Source organism: Gopherus flavomarginatus, chromosome 10, assembly GCF_025201925.1.
Source record: "Gopherus flavomarginatus isolate rGopFla2 chromosome 10, rGopFla2.mat.asm, whole genome shotgun sequence".
NCBI lineage: Eukaryota > Metazoa > Chordata > Testudines > Testudinidae > Gopherus > Gopherus flavomarginatus.
The window spans coordinates 48,568,952-48,589,445 of NC_066626.1; the positions used below are offsets into that span (position 1 = coordinate 48,568,952).

At 40.6% G+C, this 20,494-nt stretch overlaps 1 protein-coding gene across 1 annotated transcript; it reads left to right on the top strand.

Moving 5' to 3' along the window:
• Positions 1–665: 665 nt before the first annotated feature.
• GCG (glucagon) lies at positions 666–7,655 on the top strand. The gene is made up of 6 exons (XM_050969360.1): positions 666–891; positions 1,323–1,484; positions 2,439–2,492; positions 3,742–3,879; positions 6,038–6,181; positions 7,231–7,655. The coding sequence occupies exons 1-6, from the start codon at positions 794–796 to the stop codon at positions 7,253–7,255; spliced, it is 621 nt and encodes a 206-aa protein (XP_050825317.1). The 5' UTR covers positions 666–793; the 3' UTR covers positions 7,256–7,655.
• Positions 7,656–20,494: the final 12,839 nt, after the last annotated feature.

Consider the following 20,494-nt stretch of genomic DNA (forward strand, 5'->3'; position numbering starts at 1 on the left):
CACCAAAACATATACACACACACACACACACACACACACACACACTGTGGGCCACACTGTGATACTCTTACTCACAATGAGTAATCTTACTCATGAGACCACACAGGGAGTAAGATAGAGATCACAATCTAGTCCTTTATTATTAATTGTATATAATCAATGGAACTACCCACAGCAAAATGCATGACACCTAGCAGCATATCAGGATCAGCCCTTCATGGTTGAAGCAAGGTATAAACCTAATGATGGACTAAAATGGAAAACCGAAGACTGTACTAGTTATAGCATTGTATCAAAAGCACCATAAACACAACAGAATTTGATATACCTTCTGTATCAGAAATTTCTAACCATAAATGTATTTATTTTTTGTAAAAGTCACACTCTGAATTGAAATGTGCCTATTTTACCCAAGGAGCCAAATCCTACAGGTGTTCATTGCTTTAAATGATAAAAACAAAAACATATAAAACACAAGGATCTAGAAGTGAGGGGATGAAGAAAAAATGCTCAGTTAGAGCAAGAAGAGTGGCTGGATGTGACACTGCACACTGTGATGGGATTCTGCTTTTATTTCTTTAGTCAATAAATTCAGAAAATTAAAAGCCACCCAGTGTTATAGTATGAAAATTGCAATATATTGAAACTATGTAGGATTTTCATTCTCCACTCATATACATGGAGTTTCATTCCATTCTATCCAAGTGGGTTTCCCTATCTGTATGATGACTCCAAAGTATGTAAAGAGGACTATATTTATTCCTCCTCTCCACCATCTGTGTTCTGACAGGCAATGAAAATGAAAAGCATTTATTTTGTGGCTGGATTGCTTTCAATGATCATTCAAGGCAGCTGGCAAAATCCTCTTCAAGACACAGAAGAGAAATCCAGGTAAACACTACAAATCAAATGTCTCAAAATAATCCAAACATACTCCCCCTGTACTTTTCCCGCAACTTGATGCAAAATCTTTGACTTGAGGAAAAGTTTCTTATAATATTACAATATATTTAATTCATCTATGGATCAGAGAAGGATATCTATATTGCAACGTACAGCACATCAGTTGTTTGGTGTTTCTAACAGTACCCTTTTATTGTTGTCCTAATAGACTCTTAGTTATACAGTTACCAGGCCACTATACTGATTGACTCTGTCAGCCAACTAACAATCATATCAGTAGCCAGTAATTTTTGTTTCTTTTCTTTGTTCTTATTCTGTTGGAAGATAGAAATTTTTTAAAAAAAGAAGTCAATGCAGGTATAGCACATGTAGAAAGTGCTATCATCAATGCTGATTAATGTATTACAAAATATTCACAGATCATTCAAAGCTTCCCAGACTGAACCATTAGATGAATCTAGACAGCTGAATGAAGTAAAACGTCATTCACAAGGCACATTCACCAGTGATTACAGCAAGTACTTGGACACTAGACGAGCTCAGGATTTTGTGCAATGGTTAATGAGCACTAAAAGAAGCGGGTAAGTATATTGGGAAAATCATTCTAAATCTGCATGCACATCCATAATCTAGTGCATGCATCTAATGAAGTGGGTATTCACCCACGAAAGCTCATGCTCCAATATGTCTATTAGTCTATAAGGTGCCACAGGACTCTTTGCTGCTTATACAAAATCTAGTGCATGTCAGGAATCAGTTCACTATTCAGCTTCCCCTCACAGAACATGATCCATTTTCCTTTTAAATGCATAGCATAAAAATCAAAGATGATGACCTTAAGGATAATTGAAACATAGCATTGATATGTTAGCAAAAAATGAGCCAACTGTGGAAGATCATTGTTATATACTAGTTCAATCTTTTTTGAAATAGCAGAAGTGATTGGTTGAAAATAGTCATCAGACTCTTGGCAGGTATCTGATTTGTCATCTGTAAGGAAACTCTTGCAGGAAGGTGGAATCAGTGACCTAACAGGTCTTTTCCATATTTAGCTACTCTGATCCTGTGGTCTCCTTATAGCACACTTATCAAGGATTAAGCTTTGTTGGCCACTAGATACCTCGATTGTGCCACAGAAATACTGGCAATGCGTGCCTTTTTGGAAGATATGTTTTGGTCAAATACAAGTTTCTGGGCTCAGCATAGAAGCAACTGGATGAAATTCTATGGCCCATGATATACAAGGGGGATCAAATGGTCCCTTCTGGCTTTAGTTAGTGCTGCTAACATTTTAACTTCCTGTGCTAAGGTGGTCCTTAAAAACAGAAGTATGGAACGATGAGTTTCAAGAGCCTGTATTCAATTACATTCACAGCCCCTGAAAGCACTCACCTGTGTAGTTTAGCATTCACAGATTTTTACAGTGATATTTAAAGAATGTTCAATAGCATTTTATGAGATAATGCAGATTATGCATACAGTGCAATGTACTAATATAATATCAGAGATCTAATGACTCTGGGCCTTTGCTACAGACAACCGGCACTGGAGGAAAGAGAGAATGAAAAATTCCTGGACCAGCTCTCAAGGTACTTTAAAATGCTGGATATGTTACTCAGAAGGAATTGAAACAATTAAGATTTCTGTTGGGTAGGAAACAGCCAACACTATAGAGAATTCCTTACACCTTCATAATTATAATGCAGGAATTAGATACTCCAGCCATAGAAGAAGGCATTCTGGGTCTAATTTTTACAATAAGGGAGGAAATGATTGAGACTTTCATTATGATAGAGAAGCTTGGAACCAGTGGCTGTGAGCTAACTGAATTCAGGAATGACTTTGAGAATGTAGCAATACGGAGAGTATTAGATTTCAGGAAAGGAAATTTTAGGGAATAAAGAAATCTAATGAGTAAGGTACAAAGGAAGAAGTATTAAAATCCCACAAGTGTGAGAGAAGACATGGGAATCTTAAGAAATATGGAGTTGGGGGAGCAATACTGGACACAGGACCAATGAAAGAGGAATGATATATGATGAGGCAACAAGAAATTTTAATTGAGTAGCACAGGGATCAGTGTTAGGTCCATTTTTATGTAATTAGTTCATTGTAGAAGGGGGAATAGATGGCATGTAATTGAAAAGTGCAGATGGTACTAATTGGGAGGAATGTCAAACTCCCAAGCAGATGGAAAAATAATGCAAAGGACCCTAGAGACATTTGAAACATGGGCAGAAAATAACAAATTCTAAAAATAAATGCAAACTAATACATCTGGAGAAAAATGCTCCAAAACTTGTCTTCTCTGCCAGGAGTCAGAGAATGGACGATCTGAGCAGTTATAGTGAACACAAATTAGACGACATTTTGCAGTGCAATTTGGCTTCAGAAAATGATCAATTTTGTTCTGAATAAGCAAAGGCAGTGTGTCAAGGGAGAGGGAGGAAACAGTTCATTTCTACACACCCTAGATGTGAGCACACCAGAAATAGTTCTGGAAACCACATGACAAAATGGATATTGAAAAACTGGAGGTTCTTCAGAGAAGAGTAACCAAAAATGCTCAGTGGCTGGAGGAAATGAAGGCAAAAGGAGTTAAATCTGTACAGTTTGGCTAAGAGACAAAAGGGGGATATGATGGAACTATTTAGAGCGGTGCCAGGGGGTGTACCTAAGACCTACAGTGAAAATATGAAGGCTAATTTTGGGGGAAACTTCCTGCTAGTGAGAACTGCTGGTCTGGCAGGAAATAGAAGTCAATAGAAGCAAGCAAAGGGCACAAATAAATGAAGTGATAACATCGTCCTGATAATAAGAGAACTGCTTTTCTTTCAGCAATGGACTCTCGAGGCGTCATGCTGAATTTGAGAGGCACGCCGAGGGCACCTACACCAGTGACATCACTTCTTATTTGGAAGGTCAAGCTGCCAAAGAGTTCATTGCTTGGTTAGTGAACGGACGAGGAAGAAGAGAGTAAGAATCCCTCCGTTCCTATCATTAAATGTTGTTTGGCTTTTCTGATTAGAAATCAAGCCTAATGGAACCATAATGTATTTTTGTTTTATTCTTGCTGTATTTCATATTTTTCTTTGTATCTTAAGATACATTGTGAGTGTGAGATGATCATTTTAAATGATTCAGTCCTACTACAGATTAAAATGAAGATGTTGACAAGTTTAATGTGTTGTTACACTGTAAAAGGTCAAGTTAGATTCAAGGTCAACATGTCTAAATCTGAACCAGTCTTTCCTCCAGAATCCCCCACACACTTTTCCCTTTCTGAGATCTCTTTACTGCAGTAAGTTCAAGATTCGTCTCCCTGTCCTCAAAGTGCCCTTGCATAGCTCTGCCCCCACCTACATTTCTGATGTCTTTGCTCCTACATCCTCTTACTCCATACACCTATCACAAGCTTCACTCTTTCCTGCTTACGCACTCCTCTCATTCCTGACTTTATACCTTCTTTCATTATAACCTTACACTTAGAACAGCCTCCCATTTAATCGTTTCCAAGCATCCTCAGTCTCTTCCTATTTCAAATCCCCCCGGTCTTCATGGCTTAGCAACTACAGTGTTCTCATCTGTTATCCGTTCTGTACTTATTTGGGCCTTTAGACTGTAAGCTCTTCAGGGCAGGGATTTCATTTCACCCTCTGTTCTTTGAAAAAATACATTTTACCAGCTGTAAAGCACCGTGTATGTCTCTGGCACTATATACAAAATAATAATAATATCAATAATAATAAAATATCTCTAAGACAAAATTGTGTGTTGGAGTCTAGGAAGAGCCAACAGATAGAGTATTCCTGCAAGGACTGGCTGTCCCCAAAAGGATAGTATTAAAGAGTGAGATCAGCTATTGAAAAGAGAATGGTGTCAAGTTCTGATATTGACATTCTGATTTCCAGTAGTCTTGTTGTCATGGGTAATGAATAGCATTCAGGGGCAGCAGAAAGGTACCCGTGTGTCTGTAGATAATGGAGGTAAAAATTAGGGGCCAAGTTCCCAGGTCTGGTTGAGCTGTGTTCAGCCCAGAGTCCTGAGTGGGAAAGTGGGGTAAGTGTAAATCACCTTTCTGAAAACTTGATCCTTGGCCTTATTCGAGATCAGACTAGTCTCTGGGATCCCATAGAATGACCTAATGGCCATTGTAAATTATGCAAGTTAGAGGGCTCCCCTAGGGGACTATTCTGCCTGCCACAGGTCACCAGAGCACAGCATGCTCCAGCTCCAACGCCTTGACCCCTGTCAATTAAAGAACTCCCTTTGCCTGGTGGGAGGGAGCAAATGGGGTAAAGGTGTCTGTCAGGGGAAATCTCTGGCTGTCCTGTTAGAATGGATATCCAGGGGCACAAAGAGGATCCAGGATCTGGCCTCATACATAGGTGATGGAATTAGGGGTGCCGGGGGCTCTGCCTCACCCCCTGGCTTGAAGTGGTTTCTATTATATACAGGGTTTAAAGAGCAGTTAAATGGTTCTCAGCATCTCACTATAAAAATTGTTCCAGCACCCCTGGCCCCATATGTCTGTATACAGCATACAACACACACAATTTAGGAAAATACTATAACTGGCAGATGTTAATTCACAAAGCTTCCAACTGATTTTGCTAAAAGGGTAAATATTCATGCACTAAACACTTTAGGAATTATAAAGCTTGGACTTCATAAATCCAATAAAACTATTAATCAGCTGCTTGAAACAGTTGGCTACAATGTAATAAAACTTCATTCTTAAGCAGTAAAGTTTATTATGTTTACAGTGGATTTGATCATGTTTTAATCTCAGCTGCGAGTAACATTGGTTTAGGAAACTGCAGTTTGATGTATTAGGTCTGATGTTTCTGGCTTTTTATTTTTTTTAATTATAATTGAGGAATTAAGGCTCACTTAAAAAATATTTGAGAAACAGTGCCCTAACTGGGAAAGGAAGACATCCAAACTGTCTTCTCTTACTGAGAAGTGCTCCAAATGTTCTTTTAACATAGAACATTCTAATACTGGGCTAGTCTTGCGTCTCTTGAAATCAGTGGGAGCTTTGAGTGTGTAAAGACTGCAGGATGAGGCCCTTGAAGAGGTTTTTTTATTCTGGTCTGCACAGATATTATTTGACAATTTCTCCCCTTTAAAGTTTCTCAGAAGAAGCTAATGCAGTTGAAGAACTGGATAGAAGACATGCAGATGGCACTTTTACCAGTGATATCAACAAAATCCTCGATGAGATGACTGCTAAAGACTTCTTAAAATGGCTGATTAACACAAAAGTTACCCAGAGGTGACTGAATTTTGATCATCTTAAATCTTAGTATATTTAGATTTTTAATATACTTGCATAACACTGAGGAAAGGCAGCTCATTTTTCACTTAGCTGTCACTATTTATTTATACCCATACACGTATTAAAAATGTTGGACTGCAGACTGTGCCATATACCATAAGCAAAACCATTCCAAGTATAGTCTATGTTTTGTATCAAGAGCCAAATCTTGTTCCTATTTAAGTTAATGGGAGTTTTGCCATTGATTTGACTTTGACAAGTATTTGGCCCAAAATAAATTATTGATAAAAGAAACTGACATGTACGTAACAATTATAACCACAAAATATTATTAAAACAGATCAGAGATTTTTGTGAAAATGAATACAGTCTAAAAAAGTGGTCTGAGCACAGGTGTGGGAGCCAGGAACTCCTGAGCTCTATCCCTCCTATGACATGAAAAACCTCTATGGCTAAGGCAGGTAATTTAAGCCCCCTGCCTCAGTTTTCCTGTTTGTAAAATGGGAAAATAAAATTTTCTAACCCAGTTCTCGGGGCATTTTAGGAATTATGTATTGATGTTTGTAAAGCACTTTAAAGACAATACTGCTCAAATTGAGACATATGTAAGGTGTTTGATTTCCAAAGATGCTGAGTGCCTTCCCTATGAAAATTAGGTCTCTTTCATGCATCTCGCACAAAAATGGAAACATCCAAAATCACTAGTCACTTTTGAGAAAGTAGGCCAACAAATACTAATTCTTATTATTAAAGCTTGAAAATAATTAAGAAAATATACATTTTATTGGAATTTTCTTTTTTTTTTTTTTTTTTTTGCATTTAGCAAATTTAGCATCTAGTACAACATGAAAAATGTTAACAACATCCACTAAGAATCTTTTTAAGAGATTTACCTTTAGAAATAATTGTGCTTTCAATCTATAATTGAAGGGTTTGTGGAACTAATATCAGTTAAATCTAAATCAGGAAAAATGTCTTCCACGTGTGTTTAATCTTCTGAATACTGCAACTTGTCCTAATTACAGCATGTCCTTTTGTTTTTCCAGGGACCTTTTGGGGGAATACCAGTGAAAGTACAAAATAAATATGGGACAAGTCAAGATCTTCTTCACTGCATCAGCTGCTGGTCACCAGGGAATTCTGAAATTTGTGTTCTATATATTATATTTATAAGCCATATTGCTTTGCATGCCAAGAAATGAATTTTACTATAGTGTAGCATTGCCAAAGGATTATATATGAAAAAGTTGTTGTCAAAAGGACACACAGAGTAACAGCTTTAAGAATACTAAAATGTCTCGTCTTCATATTTTTCAATTATTTAGGGCCAAAATATCTCTCTTTACATTTAGCAATGAAATTATTTTTCTATGAAGTCGACCTATACATAGGATTGATTCCAAATACCAAATATCTGCATTATTAGAAAGGGGCTGGTAGTCACAAATGTCTCAGAATTGAACTTCCCTCTTGAAACCTTTGTTATAAAAAGGCTAAGCTTTCGGGATATTAAAGGATAGCCTTCAATAAATTTTTTTCAAGCTTCTTTTTTGTTGTTTTTTATTTATTTATTTATTTGCATGTGTCCCCCTTGCGTCTTTGAAGAAAAACAAGCTTGTTTATATCTAAGGAATTAAAGTGTCACTGACCTTCAAAGTGATTCATTTGTAATGCTGTGCATAAATTTAGCATTTGTTTCCTGATATTTTCATGGTAGAGCATTTCCTCTTGTAAACGGCTTTCATGAAATGGTTTTGATGATTTCTAAAAGTGGGAACGTGTGAATTTTGAGTAGACTTTTGCTGAAAGGAGAAATTGTGAAAGCAAAAGCTGAGTTTAAAGGCGATAGGGTGGGGTTGTTTTAAAATGTTCTTCATTATCACAAACTGTTGTATTTTAGCAAAACATGCAAGAGCAGCCATCTTTGCAAATTTTTGAGCGCTATGTGTTGCTTATACCATGCACTGTTGCATAATACCATGAATGCAAAGGGCTGGGTCAGCTAGTTCCAATATGGTCAGCCTGTCTTCTATACGCACCACCATCTTGCTCAAAGAACATTTTGTGGCACTCTGAATTCTTGAAGCAAATATTCAGCTGACAAGCAGAGCTGGGCATCCCTAGAGTGAAAATACCTGAATCTTGTAGCAGTATTGAGAAAAACATGAACAGGAAAATAAAAGGGGAAAAAACACAACAGTTGCATCTATGTACTCATACACATGTATTCAGTGGTTTGTGCACTGGTCCTCATGCCCATAGTGATGTAAACTGTCTTACACTCAGTTAGTCAAGATAAGTTATTAGGCAGCCTTCCTTGATGTAACTCTGGAATAGCTTTTGTGATGATGCTATCCTGGAACTGCCACTACCATCAGCTCCCAAAATCTCTCTCCCTTCACTTATTAGAACTGCAGTAATTCAAATGTTTGCATTTTAGCTTCTGTGGTTTACGAGAGAGTACTTGGGGGTGAGGGATTGTCTAATGGTACTCACTGCTTCATTGTATAAAATCCAGAGTTGACTGGGTCAAGAATTTGACTACACTCTGGACCCTATGCTACAGGCAATTGAAATGATTCTGTTCCTCTTATCTTTGTTTTACAGTCACACTCAGGGACCCCAATCAGGAACAAGGCCCCATTGTGCTAAGTGTTGAACACATACAGAGTGAAACAGGCCCTGCCCAACAAGCTTAAAGTCTAATTTTAAAGACAAAAAGCAATAAGCGGTGTAACAAAACAACCTAATGGGATAGGGGAGGGAGAATGAGAGGAACAGTTATAGGAATATATCTTACATAGACAAGCTATGTGCACAATTAACAAGTTTCAAGTCAAATTTTAAAAACATAAACATTGAATATTAATATTTTCCATAATTTGCACTGTGCACTTGCCTAGCCATAACCAACAAGCAATTTATTATAGGCATCATAGCAGATGTGGGTCTAGTGTGGATTTGAAAGAGGACAGTGTGATGGCTTTGTGGGCAACCTCAGAGAGGGCATTCTATGAGTAAGGGTCAATATGGAAGAAGGAATAAAGGCACTTGTTGAAGACGTGGACAAATGAGCGATGAAAGCTGTCATAGTTGATGGACTGGAGGAAATATTGGAGAGACAAGGGGGGTGAGGTAATATCTTTTATAGGACCAACTGCTGTTGGTGTGAAAGAAAAGCTTTTAAGCCACACAGAGCTCTTATAAAAGATATTACCTTACTCACCTTGTCTCTTTAATGGCAAGACAAGGCTACAACTACAGTGCATACAACAATAAAAGAGATACTGTAAGACATAAGAGCAGATAAGTAGGGAGTGATTAATTTGTGAAGGGCCTTAATAATAATAAGCATGTATTTGATGCTTTAGATAAGTGTGGTAGGGAGTGTGTAGAGAGACTCAGAATGTGTGTGTGCAGGGGGAGGAATTGACTATATGGAGCTTAGGGGAGGTCTGAGGGCTCAGCTACAAGCTGCAAAAAGTGTACTACAACATTCTCTTCACTTACAAACTTGTGGTCTGGAGGGAGATAAGAGGCAAGCACATTCCTCACACATTTGATCAAATCTTTGTCATAATCTAAACACCTTCCAAACAAGACTATTTGGGGGATTCTTGGTTGTGCCATATTTTGCACAAAATCAATAGGAATAATAAAGATAGGCAACATGAGACATCTTTATTTGGAATTCCTGAAATTCTGAAGCATTAGCACTTCTACAGTCCTCATAATTCTTCCTTTGGGCTGACTACTTCCCCACCCCAAGTTCTGCAGAAACCTCTGAATTTGCAATTTATTGAAGGATTGGCCATTTCTAACGACACCTGGAACAACTTTTGAGAGAAACACACAGCTTTTCTAACTTTTTTTAAAAAGCAGGAACACTCAGATTATAGATTTTCTTCTTAAAAACATGTTCATGTCTTCTATGATGTTAGAGAAGATGAACACGTTACTTGTTTAACCTCATGTGTGCAGAATGTCTTGTTTCCAAGAGATTCTAGAACTGAAAAAGTTAATTTTCAGCCCTTCAAGTCTGAAACCATGTGGTAATTATAGAATAAGTGTTGTTCCAACTGTTAACTCTTTATAGCACTAGGTGGTCTTGCTTTTTTATTACCTCACATTTTTTTATTCATGCTCAAAAGAAAAATATATGGTACACATACAAGTTCTTTGCCAGGTGGACTATAAAAGACACTTTAAACATATTATAGGTCTCACTTGTACGGGATAGAGTAAAGTAAATCCATTTTGGTTTAGGCCAGGATGAAGTGAGGCAAATAATCAATACTTCTTTTTGCATGGATTGGTAGGGCAATAGTGGGAGCCAGCTGGCTTCTCAGGTGTTTATACTTTGTAGTTACCAGAATGTTAACAGTTCCATAGCCAATATTCCTTAATGTGCATCACATGTACTTTATTAAAACACTTTTCTATGGTGCTCATCAGAGAAACATTGTCACTCCCATTTTACAGATGATGTGTACTGAGGAACAGTGTGATGTGTAAGTGGCTTGCTCAGAATCACACAGCTAGTCTACAAAGGAGCTGAAAATTCAGACCAGATTTCCTGAGTCCCAGTCTGGAGCTTTAACTACCAGACCATCTTGCTTCTTCAATTAAGGGGCAAGTGGAAGTGGGAGTCAGTGTCTAGGAGTTCTGTGTGTATTTTTTGCCCAATATTAATAGGAAGAATATAGATTTTATAACCCTAACTCTTCCCTATAGTTAGGCCAAGAAGATATAACTTGGGGCTAAGTTAGAGCAAGAAGTGGGGGGAATGAATATTTCTTCTATCATTTCACATGCATCTTGACAAATTTTTGAAATCACAGACTAGTCATATGGGGTGAAAGAAGCTGCTGAGTGCTTCTTGTACATGCCAAGTGTAATTTTATGAATGATATCCTATGTCTGAGGAAAAATAGTGCTTACTAACTGTCAGGGTGGTTAAGCACTGGAATAAATTGCCTAAGGAGGTTGTGGAATCTCCATCATTGGAGATTTTTAAGATCATTTTAGACATCCTGCCAGGGAAGGTCTAGATAGTACTTAGTCCTGCCATGAATGCAGGGGACTGAACTAGGTGACTTCTCGAGGTCCCTTCCAGTCCTATGATTCTCTGGTTGTGACCCTACACACATGCCTTGTGAGGCATCATATGAAAGCTAATAACATTAAGGTTATTATCATCATTGTAAAATGCATGTTATCATATATGAAGTTATGAATTCCCTCTGTATGATTTTACTAGAACATGTTTAAGTTCAGACAGCCTCACCTAGGTAGAGGTGATAAACAGGTCTGTCCTAGACAAGGAATATGGGTTTACCTCAATTTACATGTTAGCAGTAAGCAAAGCTGTCAGTTTTGAAGGGAAGAGCTATTCACTCCAGTTAAATTAATAAACTGTGATGTACTGACTCTTTAACAGAGCAGCAAACTTATCTTCTGTGAATGCACAGTGGTAATGACTGTGCATTGCAGAGAAACTTCTGGGTGTCCCCAGCAGTGTGTTACACTGGTTTATAAGGAATAGTATTTGTAACAGGTTATGGCTAATTGTATGTGAGGGCTAAGCAGTTCTGAGGGAGGATTTATAACAGCTTGGGGAGACAGTGTGAAATCTTTACATTCTCTCATGGTTTGTTCATTAGTTAGAGTTTGGTCTTTACATGTGGTGAGGGCTGTATTTGTAGAGAAGGTTGGAAGCTAAGCCTGCTTTCATACCCCTTTTAAATAATAGGTTTTCTCTGCCAAGCATATGGGGAGGGGACTCTCAGCAGCTGTTATTTACTTAGATAGGGCTCTCTGCAGTTCAGGTGCTCATTTGGGGGTGAAGTGAAAGGGGGTTCTGCTTGAGCTTTGCAAGCACAAAACAGAGGGAAGTGTTAGTGCCCAAACAGAGCAGGATCTGTCCCACACCTCTCGCTACCTGGCAGATGAGGTAGTGCTGGGATGTGTTCATGCTGCATTTTGTAGCAATTACCACTCCCTCATGCTCTCAGAGACATTCAACATGCTTCTGTCCTCTGCAGACAGAATGCCTATAGGAACTCTCACTGAGTGTTGTCCCACTGCAGATTTTACAGCCACAGTAGAGTCACTCCATTGGTTTGTCTTGTATGGAATAGAAGAGATACCTATCCTCTGGCTGTACTGTTTGGGGGCAATGAAAAATAGTAATGCCAATTATAATTAAACTGGATGTATTCCATTTTGGGTCTGTGACAAAGTTCCTCCTCTACTGTGCTTATTGGCAGAGTTTCTCACCTCAGTGATCTTCCCCACAGTCTGGATCAACTCCTTCTGTGTCAGATCAGGAGTTGGGAGGAACCCAGGCCCATCCTCTACTCTAGGTTCCAGCCCAGGGCCCTGTGGATTGCAGCTGTCTACAGTGCCTCTTGTAACAGCTGCATGACAGCTACAACTCCCTGGGCTACTTCCCCATGGCCTCCTCCAAACATCATCTTTATCCTCACCACAGGATCTTCCTCCTGGTGTCTGACAACACTTGTAATCCTTAGTCCTCCAGCAGCACACCCACTCACTCTCACTCTCAACTCCTTGTGCTTCTTGCTCCCAGCTAGCACGCACACTTCCTCTCCTTTGACTCCTTCCCCCCTGACTGGAGTGGGCTCCTTTTTAAACCAAGGTGCCCTGATTAGCCTGCCTTGATTGGCTGCAGGTGTTCTAATCAGCCTGTCTGCCTTAATTGGTTCTAGCAGGTTCCTGATTACTCTAGTGCAGCCCCTGCTCTGTCACTAAGGGAACAGAAAACTATTCATCCGGTGACCAGCATATTTGCCCTCTACCAGACTCCTGTACCCTACTGGTTTGGGTCTGTCACATGTCCCAACACCATACAGTGGGTTATTAATTCCTACCAGAAAATTGAGGTTTTCCCCATCTTTAAGTCTCATAAAGAAGTGTGTCCTATACTGCATCTCCTCCTAATTGTATTTGAGATACAGAGCCGCCCCACTACATGTGCTGAACTTTTTGGCTTTTTGTTTATTCAGAGTAAATATGAAATTAGCCTCAGCTGCCTTTTACTGAAAGACTTGTTTGGTATCCTTCTTTTTACTGTCATTAAAAAAAACCTGTTTGTAATTCATCTCTTATTTCACATCTCATTTTATTATAACACTGAACTTCCCACAAATAGGCCTGACTCTTTTTCCCCTGCCCATAATAATAAACAAATACCTCTGAGTGTAAATTCCAGACCTTTCTAGATACCACCCAGGCAGGAACATCAGCATGTTGTTCACTATTGCCCATTATAGGGAAGGAAACCAGAGATGCTGTAACAGTTGAGTACCATGGGTGTGTTGTGAGGACTGAGATAAAATGCCTGCTGCCACATGTAAGAAATGAAATTTCCAAAATGAGATGGGAACATTAGAAGAACTAACTGGCAGTGGCTACTACCCATGTTACAACTGTTAACCCAGTAAGAAGAACCAGTTGTGAGTTAGGGAGGACTGGAAATCTTCTTAGAAAAGATAGTTTACATGTCTGACTTGTTAATTATATTTGTTTTACTTAATTAAAAAGGCATAGTATCTATTTGGAAGGACATCCAGGATATCAGGGAGAGGATAGATATATGCAAAGGGTAGCTGGCCCCTTTAAGGGAGTCAGAGCCAAGTCTTCCTGCAATAGCCTTCTTTAAGGAGAACAAGCCCATCTCTGCCCACCTGTAAGTATTTTTAATTGCCTATGTTGCTGGTTGGCAGTTTATTGGCTAAAAAGTACTTGGACCTGGTCAATGAGGGACATTTCTAGAGAGGAGATGAGGTTTCAGGGAAAGTTGCTTAGTGAGAGACCTCTCGGATTGCTGCAGGAGGCCCAGCTGCAAGGAGCTGTGTGCTGTCAGGAGATGAATTACATTTGGGAGGAAAGCCCTAAATCCACTCTAGCTCCAGGAATCAAGGTCAAGTGTGTGTGTGCTGGGGGTAAAAGGCCTGGACATGGGACTGATAGACTGTGAGGAGTCTGCTTCCCTGGAAGAAGGCTGGGTGAAGTTCTTTTTTGTGTTTCTACTGAACTTTCTATTAATAAATCAGACCTGTGAAGGTGGCCACTTTGAGATGTAAAGACATTGGTGAACTTGAGATGTAAAGACTTTGAGATGTAAAGACATTGACAACCCAACTGAAAGGTTGCACCTGTAGTGTTGTGCCTGACCACACCAGGTTGCATGGGGTTGGCACACACCTTTTACAATAGAATAGGAGGATGAGAATAAGGATAGTTTAAGAGATTGTCTGCCTTGTCAATATGACTTAGCTTTGGCCTAGAGGGAGTCACATCTAGGGGCAGGGGAAAGCTTGACCTCCACAGCCATTCTCTCCTTAGTCTCCTGAGTGCTAAGAAGGGTATTGATTGTGGGGTGAACAGTTCATTAGGAACTGGAAATAAGACCACCAGTGTACTTCCCATGGGTCATCAGAACAGCTAACAAGTTAATTGCTTTAATTCACAGCCAGCCTGAGTAACAGTGAAACCAGTGACCAGATGTGAAAAGTTCAGTAGACCACTCCACGAACTCACTGCCACATAGCCCCACATCTATGATGTTTTAATTACTCTGGCTTGGATAGGTGTTTTAGAGAGCTAACTACTCTGTTCTTAACCCCAGTTTCCTAATCACGCTGAGCTAGGAAGGAGGAAGATGATTGGTTGAAATGCCTCACTTAATAGAATGTAATCAAGTATGAGCCCTTTCTTCTATGAATAAGAGATGCCAGGTCAGGGTTAGGATGCAAAGCTTCACAGAAAAATGACTGAAAAATGGGATATGAATTATCTGATTTTTCTTCCTAACTTGCAGAAGAAAGTGTTAACTGCTCAAAACATTCTCAAACAGGCATTGGTGTAACTAAGCATAGAACCTGGCCCTAGGCCTTTTTAACTTCAAAATTAAAAACAAAGTATGCAGGAAAAAAATTTCTAACATAATTATGTTTTTTCCTGACTTCCCAACCTACTCTTCTCCACCTTACAGATCCTTCCTACAGAGACATTAACACTTTCATTTCCAATAATATAAATGATCAAATTTGAAAAGGATACTATTAAAAACGATGTAAAGACCTACCTCTGTTTTTCCTTTATCTTAAACCCTACTCAAGAATAACAAAACATGAGCTATTTTTGTGTAACAGTGTTTTTTTAAGTAAAATTAAGTAAAGAAGAAGTAAATTAGCTCTCATGGGCTTTCTCATAGTTATATTCAAAATACAACAACAATACATACTGGGATATCAATGACAGATTAAACTCTGAGAATCAAACTGAGACTAACTGACCCCCATGCCATAATAGCTAATGCCAAAAAATGAGTTTGCTCCCACTTATCTATAATGATGCAGAAAGTTGGCCATTGAGCTATAATGAAACAGGACCAATGCCTATTTTCTCATAAGTTCTTCAGTATTTTTCACATTTCTGATGACTATATGTTTTGCCCCTTGTTTGCTATTACTCTGGGTCTTTGTTCCTTTGTCTCATACATAAATATGGTATTTTGGGATATGTTTTTCTCTGGTGGCACTACTCAAGTGCTATAAGCACTTTGTTTTCAGTCTTGCAATACATCTGAGGCATGCCATTATACTAGTATAATGAATGCTTTCTCACAGTGTTTCCTCACATAGCCACACAGTCTGGAACACACTGTATTTCTAATGTAGATCATTATATATATTCTCAATATCAATACCTCCATAATGTGGTTTTTTTCCTATTTGATTTATCCATTTATTTCTAGCAGAACTAACCAGTTAAATATACAGTAATGTGTTCTCTAGCTTTGGTGAGGCTAGAAAAGTATAAAGGAGACAACACATTTGGTATTTGCATTAAATACATGGGGAAGCATCCCCCAAAGAGCAATCCGAGAATTTGGTTTCACTTTCTGTTTGCAAATAACCTCTCTTTCTGTGCATACATCTATCCCAGTGAAGCAACATATCTACACAACACATGAAAGAAAGGGGATAGAAAAGTCCCTTATGGGTGTAACTTTTGGGAACAAGAACTAGGAATACAGTTTAAAGAGTGTATTGTACACAGAAGATTACAATCTATGGGCTCCTGATAGGCTGGGCCTTTCTCTGGGGCCACACTCAAGATAGTTTCAATGTCTCTCTTTCCCTTCCAAAGTCCTTTCCCCACTTGGGATCCTTACTCTAGCCTTTCTGGATTCTCAGGCATTGGGGTCTTTCACTTAAGGAGAAGTTCAAGCTGAGGCTTCTTGTAAAAGTCCAATTTGTCTATGTCAATATGGCACATCTAGACCCGAGGTTGGGGTTTATCTTCAGCACCTCCCTGCAGTGATCAGCTTGTCCTGGTAAGTGCATATGAGCAGCACAGACTTGTCAGCTCAGGGGAAGGGTGCAAGAGTCACCTATTTCTGAGGCACCACAGCTTTCCTCCTGATTACTACTCCTGTCTGTGTCAAGATTTCCTTTCTAAGCTTGCTTCCTTCAGCTGGAGCAGGCTCTACAGGTGTGCCTATTTAGTAATGGTTGAGCCCAGAGGAGATCATTAGCCATCTCCTGATTGAAATGGGGGTGTGCCCCATCACAGGGCTGTTAAAAAAATAAAACAAATTATAACTGGGATTTATTGCAGGAAATCTGATTCTGCCTTAGTGTATAGGAGACTCCATTTTTCTTCTCAAGTCTAGATTTCTGACTAAAAGAAAATTTTATGGTTTAAAAGAAAAAATGGATGTCAGAGTTCTCAATCAACTACTGCCAAAAATTCTTACAGTCTAAGAGGGCAAGTCCATATTGTACAAAAGAAAGATGAGTCAGCTGCTAGAAGTGATGGGTCAAGGTTCTCAAACTTTGGAATGACTTTATTTACAAGGCAATCTCTGTCAAGCACAGGGTGCCTGATAAATTCCATGTTGCCCTTTCCCAAACCCAGCTATAAGGGGAAAACCTTGTGCAACACCACTTCCAAGGGTCAGCCTTCGTTTCTGCTTAAACAGAATGGAGAAGTGATGCGGATGGAGAGACGAATGGCCTAAGATGAAAATTTTCAAAGATGACAAAGATGGAGGAGATGGGGTCAAAGATGAAACTAAGCCTAGATACTGTGGCAGTTGACACCCTCGTCAAAGTAGCAGCCAAAGCTGGACATGGCATGGGAAGATAGGGAAGTGGTCCTAACTAGTTGGCCCCTTGCATCTGGCTATGTACTAATGCAGGGGTTCACACAACAAAAAGTTTGGTGGCCTCAGAGTGCAGCCACCACATCTCACTGATGGCTGCACTGGCACGTCGTCCTAAATAAATGATTAACTTTAGGAAAAACAATTAAATATGCACAGATACAGATCCAAATTATTGTAATTTACATTTGTAGGGTTTATTGGCAAACTCAATAATAAAAATAATACTGCTTCCTCCTTTGCCCTTCCACACTCCATTCAGGGCTTAATGGGTCCTGGGACTTGCTGTGAAAAGTGACAGTTGTATATTTGTTACTATCACAGTGCATTTAGTAGCTATCTGGGAGGCTATGAAAAGTGATAAGTGATATTAACAAACATACAAGTATCACTTTTCACAGAAACCTAGTAAGTCTGCTGTGAAAAGTGATACTTGCGTGTTTGTTAATATCACTTTTCTCAGCAAGCTCCAGGATTCATTAAGCCCTGGATGCAGGGGCCAAAGAGGGAGGCAGCAGTGGCCAGAGGTGATGGTGGGTCGGATGCGGGGCTGGGGGAGGCAGTGGGGAGCTCAGGCAATGGAGGATGGATGCAAGACTAGGAAGGCACCAGGGTCTAAGAGCGATGGATACAGGGCTGTAGGAGGCAGCAGGGGCCAGGGGCGATGGGGATGGGTGATGAGCCCCACTGTTACGTGGTCAGAGCCAGGGCCTGGTGTCTGCTGCCATGCGGCCAGGGCCAGGGCTCGGTGCCCACGGCCAGAGCCCGGAGCTGGGGATAGGAACTGCGTGGCTGGAGCCAGAGATCAGAGCCCGCTGCCATGCAGTTGGAGCTGTGGGTCAGCACCTGGGGCTGCTGCACGGCTAGAGTCCAGAGCTGGGTGCCAGACCCCAGGGCTGCATGGCTGGAGTCAGGAGTCAGCGCCCACTGCTGCGTGGCTGGAGCCAGTGCTTGGTGTTGCACGGCCCAGGCCAGGGGTCGACATCCAGGGCAGCTCCCAACACTGCATGGCCAGAGCCTGGGAACAGTGCTGCGGGTCACACCTGCTGCCATGCATCTGGGGCAGGGGATCAGCATCAGGGGCTGGGGCCACACGGCTGGAGCCTGGGGCCAGCACCTTCCACAACACAGCTGGAACTGGAGGCCAGAGGCCAACTGAAGCTCCAGAGCTGGGGGTCGGTACCTGCTGCCCCGTGGCCAGAGCCAGGGATTGGCACTCAAAGCTCTACACGTGGAGCCTGCTGCCATGGAGGTGGGGCTGGGCTGGCGCCTGGCACCTGCCATTGCATGTCTGGAGCCCAGGACTGGAGCCAGCGGGCAGCACCTACTGCCACGCAGCTGGAACCAGGGGGCAGAGACTGAAGCCCTGCAGCTGGAGGTCAGGGCGGTGTGGCCAGAGCTAGGTGGGTCAATACTTGCTGCCCTGTGGCTGGAGCCCAGGGCTATACAGACAGGTTCCTGAAGTTCAGCTGCTGGAGCCTGCCACCCAACCCCCCTTTCCCCAACATGGGTCAAGAACTCACCTTGCTCCTACAGCATTGAGCTCCACTCCTCTTCAAAGGCAGTGCAGAGCAGCACATCCAGGAGCAAAAGGAGGCAGGGGGAGGGGACAATGCTTTGACCCCCCACCATCACTGCCCAGGAGGCTGTCATGGCCACACGAAAAGCCCCTGGTGGCTGCACGCAGCCAGTGGCCGCATTTAAGAGAGTTGTACTAATATGTATATAATGCCTATTGTATCTCTTCATTATGTTCCAGTATGATCCAGTATGTGTTGCAATATCTAGCAAAAGATGAATAAGCTTATTCCCTCAGTCCAAAACATGGACAAGTTACAGGTCACTGTCATGGGTCATAAACCTGCAGAGAAGAAATAAATTGCTGTCAAAGGAACTTCACTTAAAAGTTAGATTGTGCCATAAATATCTCTGCTATAGGGTAAGCAAAGCAAAAATAATGGGGTAAAGGAGATTTAAAACAACTAGACCTGGCTGGAACAACTTTGCCAGCTTCATATTATAATGAGAGACAAATTCAAAAACTATAAAATTACCAGACATTACCAATGAACTCTAGATCTGGGTATTGGTCAGGCATGCAGAATTTCAAGTATTTCTGAGCTATACACAATGGCTGTTTTGTTATCATAAGGAGTAACTGTAGGTCATGTGCTGTTCTCTTAAACTCCATGGATTATTTTGGTGTAACTGAGACCAGAATCTGAACCCATAAACCTGACTGGACAAGGGTCTGATCCACTATATGGTTTGAGGGAGCATGTGCCATGTTCCGTTAGACACTTACTTCCCTCATGCAAATTAATCACTGATTGGCACTGGAAAATCACTCAGTATCACTAAAATATGAATGGGTTATAAGCTTAGTAACATTCATCAGGGTGGTGTCACATGACTGACTGGAGTTTGAGCTATCTGTTACAATTGTGGTTCATGTTCACCGCAAGCAGGAAAATGTTCCTCATAGGCTTCTTTTAGCATAGCTGCCAAGATGAATCAAGACCAAAGGCCGTACTAGCACAGTATGCAAGAGATCTTTTCAGTATGCAAGTAGCTGCTAATGGCAGAAGCTGCTGCTATGTAACAGCTCATCTGCTGCTTGAGGAAGTATTGCCTAATGATTCAAAGAGTGGCTCGGGAGTCAGCTGATTCACTTTAACTTTGAGGAAAACCCTTGCCTTTGCGTTACCCATCTGTGAAGTGTGTATAAACACCATCTTCCTTTTCTGGGCACTGGGAGACATAATGTTTGTAAAACTCTTTAGGGTGTGTATCAAGGATGCATTTCCAGCCCCAGATACAGTAGCTGGCATTTTGTGTCGGTGTGGAGGCAGAAGTAGGTAGGACCATTCACTACAAGCCACATAACTTTACTTTAAAGTTCTGTCTAGTGTTTTGAGAACAGGACTAAATATCAGGAACTCTTGCTCTCTCCCAAGGCTCTGGCAATGACTCCTCCATTACTTTAGCAAGTAATATACTTTCTTTGTTCCTATCTGTATCATAGGGATACAAAGGTTTGCCTCCATCCCTGGGATGCTGTGATGATTCATAGTATTTATTAAGTGTTTTGAGCAAAGAAAACTAAGCAGAGA